The sequence below is a fragment of the Neomonachus schauinslandi genome, chromosome 3 (genome assembly GCF_002201575.2).
Source record: "Neomonachus schauinslandi chromosome 3, ASM220157v2, whole genome shotgun sequence".
In the NCBI taxonomy this organism is placed as follows: Eukaryota; Metazoa; Chordata; class Mammalia; order Carnivora; family Phocidae; genus Neomonachus; species Neomonachus schauinslandi.
Genome location: NC_058405.1, coordinates 191,906,084 through 191,911,093, shown reverse-complemented (window position 1 = coordinate 191,911,093; position 5,010 = coordinate 191,906,084). Strand labels below are relative to the sequence as shown.

The following is a 5,010-nucleotide window of genomic DNA, read 5'->3' as shown; positions in this document are numbered from 1 at the left end:
TCCCCTCTGGATGCCAACACTTTGGGACGCCAGCTGTGTGCCAGGCAAGTTCCAGGGGACTTACACACACCACCTACTCCTTGCTGGGGTCTGAATGGCCCCCCTCCCCAATTCCTGTGTTGAGATGGATGGGATTAGGAGGGGGGAACTTTGGGAGGTGAAGAGGTCATGAGGGTGGAGCCCCCACAGAGCAAGCCGGCCCCTCAGCGTGAGGACAGTGTGAGAAGGCCGGCCGCACCAGGAGGCACGGGAACCCCGACCCTGACGCACCCCGATGCCTGACCTCCAGCCTCACAACAGTGAGAGAGAAATGTTTCCAAGCCACGCAGTCTGCGGTGTCCGTGACAGCGGCCCGAGAAGACTAAGCCAGTCCTGGAGCGGGGGACCCCCGGGAGGGTCAGGGGACCGCAGGACAGGACTGAAGCCCCAGAACCCTGCCCTGCGCTGGCTGCTGGCACTGGCAGCACCACCTCCCCCCGCCCAGCACCCCGCACGACCTGTTTGCACTTTGGCGTCCCTGTTGACTTGGGTATCCCCTCCATAGATTACCTAAAACCTCAGTCCTGGCTGGCGCAGCTGAGAAGGGAAAGGCAAGTCGGGGAGGGGTGGCGGGTCTCCCCAGTCCGGCAAGACAGCGCCTGACCCTTCGCCCCCGGCGCCCAGGGCTAAGGGCCGCCCCCTCGTTCTCTTTCGGGAGGAGCAAGGGATTGGACCAGCCAACCCCAGCCCCACCCAATGCGCAACCGTTAAGGGGGATGACCCGGGTCAACCCACCAGCGAGGAGGGAGAGGGGGGCTGGCGGGCTGGGCGGGGCCCTGGGCGCGGAGGGGCGTGGCGCTGCCTGGGGCGGGGTGGGCGTGGCCCCGGGCACGGAGGGGCGTGTCTGGGGCGGGGCCCTGACTGCTTGGCCCCGCCCCTGCGGGCGAGCGGGTGAAGGCTTGTGGAGCAGTGCCGAAGAGCTCTGCTGAATGAAGCGTAAAGACGCCACAGCGGATACCTGGGGGTGGGAGGTGGGGGCGTGTCCCTGAGACAGAGGGGACACAGCAGGCCCCTTGGTCAGTCCCGCCCCCTTCTCCAGAGAGCGCTTCCCCGAGGGCAGAGGGTCCCATCTGCCTCCTCGCTGCCTGGGTCCCCTGCCTGTGCCTGCCCCTGTTTCCTCCTGGCCCTCACACCCCTCCGCGCCTGCACGGGGTCACCCTAATTCCCGGAAGCCCCGCTCGTCCTCCTTAGGCACGCTACTGTACAGCACTGCACTGAGGCCTCCCATGGCTGGCGGTCATCGAGGTCCCGCACTCCCGTGATGGCTTGGACACTCCATCCTGATCCCGGAACCCATCACAGTCCCAGCCCCCACCATGCCACCCTGGTGCCCCATTGACGTTCTGGCCCTGCCATCCAGTCCCCCACCTGCAGCACGGCCACAATCCTCACTCCTCTGATGCAAACCCCTCTGGGCGCCCCCCCCCCCCCCACCCTCCGAACACCCCCCAAGCCCTGCATCTCCCCTGCAAGGCCCTCTGTGATCCAGCCTGGCCCACTTCCCAGCCTCTCCCCTCCCCGCCCCTCCGTGGGACCCTGTGAGGCTCGGGGCGCCTAGACCAGTATCTGCCACATGGCAGATCCTGTATACCTTGTTGGTGGATAGGTCAGCACTGGAGCCCCTTCTGCCTCAAGCTGGAAAGCGACGCTCAAGGTGTTCAGGAGACTCTGGCAAGTTCCCTGTTCCCCATGGTGGCCCCCCAGCCTGCTATGCCCCAACACTACCCCCAGGCTGGGAGGGCCTGGGTCTCAAAGGGATCAGCCCTGCAAGCTAGACTCCAGGGGGCTGCTCCTGGGGGGAAGGGGCCTTAACGGGGTGCTGGAGAAGTGGGTGAGCCCATGTGCCTCCCACATGTTTGCCAACAGCTGGAGCCCCAAGGAGCAAGAGCCCTACCTCTCTGGACCACCACACGCATCTCCCCAGAGTGGGACTTGGGCTCCCTGGGTGAAGGGCAGCACTGGCCGGGGAGGGTGGCTGCACCAGTGGGCTCAGAGGGGGTGGCTGCCTCCCTGAGCCAGACTGCACCGCTGCCCTGAGGGTGCTTGGACAGGTGGAGATGGAGGATCGGGCCTCCATGTGTCGCTCCCGCTCAGGGTTCTCTTCCAAGGCACCACAGGCCAGTCTGCAGAGAGGGGGCACCCCCAGCCCATTAGGAGAGCAGTGGGATCCCCTTTCACGAGCCCCTTCCCCGTGCACTGGTGGTCAGGGTCAGACCAGGTAGGGTGGACTTTATGCCCTACGATTTCTGTGTGTGGGGAGGGGGAGATGCGGCCCAGGCCTGACTTCCCCCTGTCAGCCAGCTGGCTGCCCCAAGAGGACGGAGGGGCCGTGACTGTGGCTGCACTCCTGCCACCGCAAGAAGCTCTGCACGTGGGCCACGGACAGGACAGCTGCTGGAGCGGTGGCCACGGGCAGTGATGCCACCGTCAGCCTTGGCCACACAGACGGCCTCTCTGGCGGCTCGCCGACTGGCCATCCTTGACCGGAACAAGTGTGTGTTGCCGGTGGGGGGGAAGGTGAGCCTCTGCCAGAGGTCAGGGCGGCCGGGGAGGCCCCGTGAGCCCGGGTCTGCAGGCAGCAGAAGGCCAGGGCATTGGTGCACTCGCAGAATGGGACTGACCACTGTGCAGGTACAGGGCCCTGCTGCTTTGTCTCAGAGTCAGGACGTGCATCTCCGTCACCTGGAAGCTGGTAGCACTGCAGGTAACAGGTCCGGCTGGGGCACAGCCTGGAGGCCAGCTGCTCTCATTCTGCCTGTGTGGCCCGGGGCATGCCCAGGAGGGCCCACAGACTGCCCCGCCAGGCAGACGGCTCTGAGGAGGCCGGGGCAGGTGGCAGGGGTGGGTGGGAGAGGGAGAGGGGAGAGGAGCAGGGTGGAGGGAAGGGGACAGGGGTCTAGGTCTCCCATTCTCCCTCTAGTCACCTGAGGCTCTTGGGAGCACCTCCTTCTGCTTCCTCGGGCCCAGTTTGGGGACCCCAGTCTCCAGCAAGGGTCCCTCAGGGCTGTCTCCTGCCTCCGCTTCTCAGTGGAGGTGTTTGTGCTGATCCTGAAACTCCATTCCCAGCTATGCCCTCGGGCCCCAGCCCAGTGGACACATCCTGATGGCCAAGTGTTGTGGGGAGAGCCCCTCCTGTCCCCCGCTAACAGAGCGGCCATCAGGCCCCTCAGCTCAGCCTGCGGGTGTCCACGGGCCCGGCCCAGAGTGGGAGGATGGGGGCTGCCAGTGGTGCTGGGAGGTGTGAAGTGTGTGGTGGGACAAGGGGCCCCGAGAAGCACCCCAAAAGTAAGGACTGGACCTCTATGATGCTCTTCAGAAACACAACTGAACATTTTTTACAAAGGAATGTCTTTGAACTTAATTAGTGGCTGTGTCTCTGTAAACATCCCTACACTTAGAGCCTGGCATCCCTCAGCCCTGGGATCTAAGGGTTTCTGTCTGCAGTGGTTACAGACCTGAAGAGAGACCTTGGAACTTTGATAGATTTTGGTGTCTAATCATAATCTATAGGTGACACAGAAAAATGTGGTTTTTTAAACACCCTCCTCAGTACTTGCCAAGGAGTGCTACCTGGGTACTCAGAGGGTCCTTCCCTTCCTGAGTACCCGCAGGGGTGGAGCATAGAGGTTGGAGGTCAGCCTGGCATAGGTCAGGGTCACCCTGCATCCTGGAGCTTGAGGGCTGGGGTTGGGGGAGGGGGTGCTCGCTGCGAAGGAAGCAGCCCAAGGGGCTAAGCCAGCAGAGCTGGGAGAAGAAAGATCTGGTGGCGATCTGGTGGTGATCCTTTAATTCCTTGCTTAAATTCTCCTTGCTGAGCAATAGCCCCATCTCTAGGACTCATAAATCCAAAGTCACACTGTGAGCAGGGAGGCTCCTTCTTGTGGATGCCATGGAGGAGGGGAAAGAGTTGCCTTGTGGGGGACCCAGGGGGCCCTGAGCTGCCTGCTGCAGGGCCATGTGTGGGGCCCCTCCTGCATCGCTCTCCTCAGCTGCCCCCCGCCCCCCGCGGACGGCCAGGTCAGGGTGGTCACCTGCAGGAGCGCCCCGCATCCATCCCTGGAAAGGCCAGGGCATTCTGAGGATGGCCCCCACCTCTTCCTGGAATTCTGTGGCCACAAAATAGTAGCTGATTGCATCCAGGCAGCAGTTGGCGTTGGCCATGCGGGCGGCCACCTGGACGAAGTCAGTGACGCTCTGGACGGTGGGGCAGGCTGCACTTGTCCACTTGGCCACAAGCTTGGCCATCAAGGCCACATGCAGTGGGAGGAAACAGAACACGAAGGTGGCCAGGTTGGTGGCCACTACACGGCGGGCTTTGAGGATGCGGCCAGCCTCCTGGGGCGGTGCCCGCGTGTGTTGGCGGAACAGACGCCAGAGCACCTGCCCCGAGCAGAAGCTGAGGATGAGCAGTGAGAGGAAGAAGAACAGCAGGAAGAAGGCAAGGGTCTTGGTGCCCCGGTTATGTCCCTGCCCAAAGCAGAAGTTCTCGTCTGCGGGGAGCAAGGACGCTGCCAGGGCCACAGTCCCAAAGACCAGCAGCCAGAGGGCCAGGCAGGTGAGGGCGGCCTGGCGGGGGCTGCGCCAGGCCCGGGCCCGCAGGGGAAAGCTCAGGGCGGTGTAGCGGTCAACGGCGATGGCCGTGATGAGGCACATGCTCATGTAGGTGTTGACATAGTAGAAGCTCTGCAGAACCCTGCACAGAGGGCCCTCCTGGTTCCCCTGCTCCTGGCCCAGCGTGTGCAGGACTCCGGGCAGGCTCAGCAGCAGCAGGAAGTCGGCCGCCACCAGGTTGGCCATGTAGACGCGGGTCTCCGTCCACCTGCGCAGGCGGCAGCAGAAAACCCAGAGCCCGAGGCCGTTGAGCGGCAGCCCCAGAGCCAAGATGAAGCAGATGGAGACCCTGGTAACCTGGGACAGGACGCGCCCGCCCGGGTCAGCTATGCAGCCATGAGAGCTGTTCCCGGAGGCCAT

The 5,010-nt window shown here is 63.9% G+C and overlaps 1 protein-coding gene across 1 annotated transcript; it reads right to left on the bottom strand.

The window, feature by feature from the left end:
* Positions 1–3,694: 3,694 nt before the first annotated feature.
* On the bottom strand, positions 3,695–5,010 carry LOC110570935 (G-protein coupled receptor 35-like). Its single transcript, XM_021679018.1, has 2 exons — positions 4,132–5,010; positions 3,695–3,745 (listed from the first exon to the last, which is right to left on the bottom strand). The coding sequence occupies exons 1-2, from the start codon at positions 5,008–5,010 to the stop codon at positions 3,695–3,697; spliced, it is 930 nt and encodes a 309-aa protein (XP_021534693.1).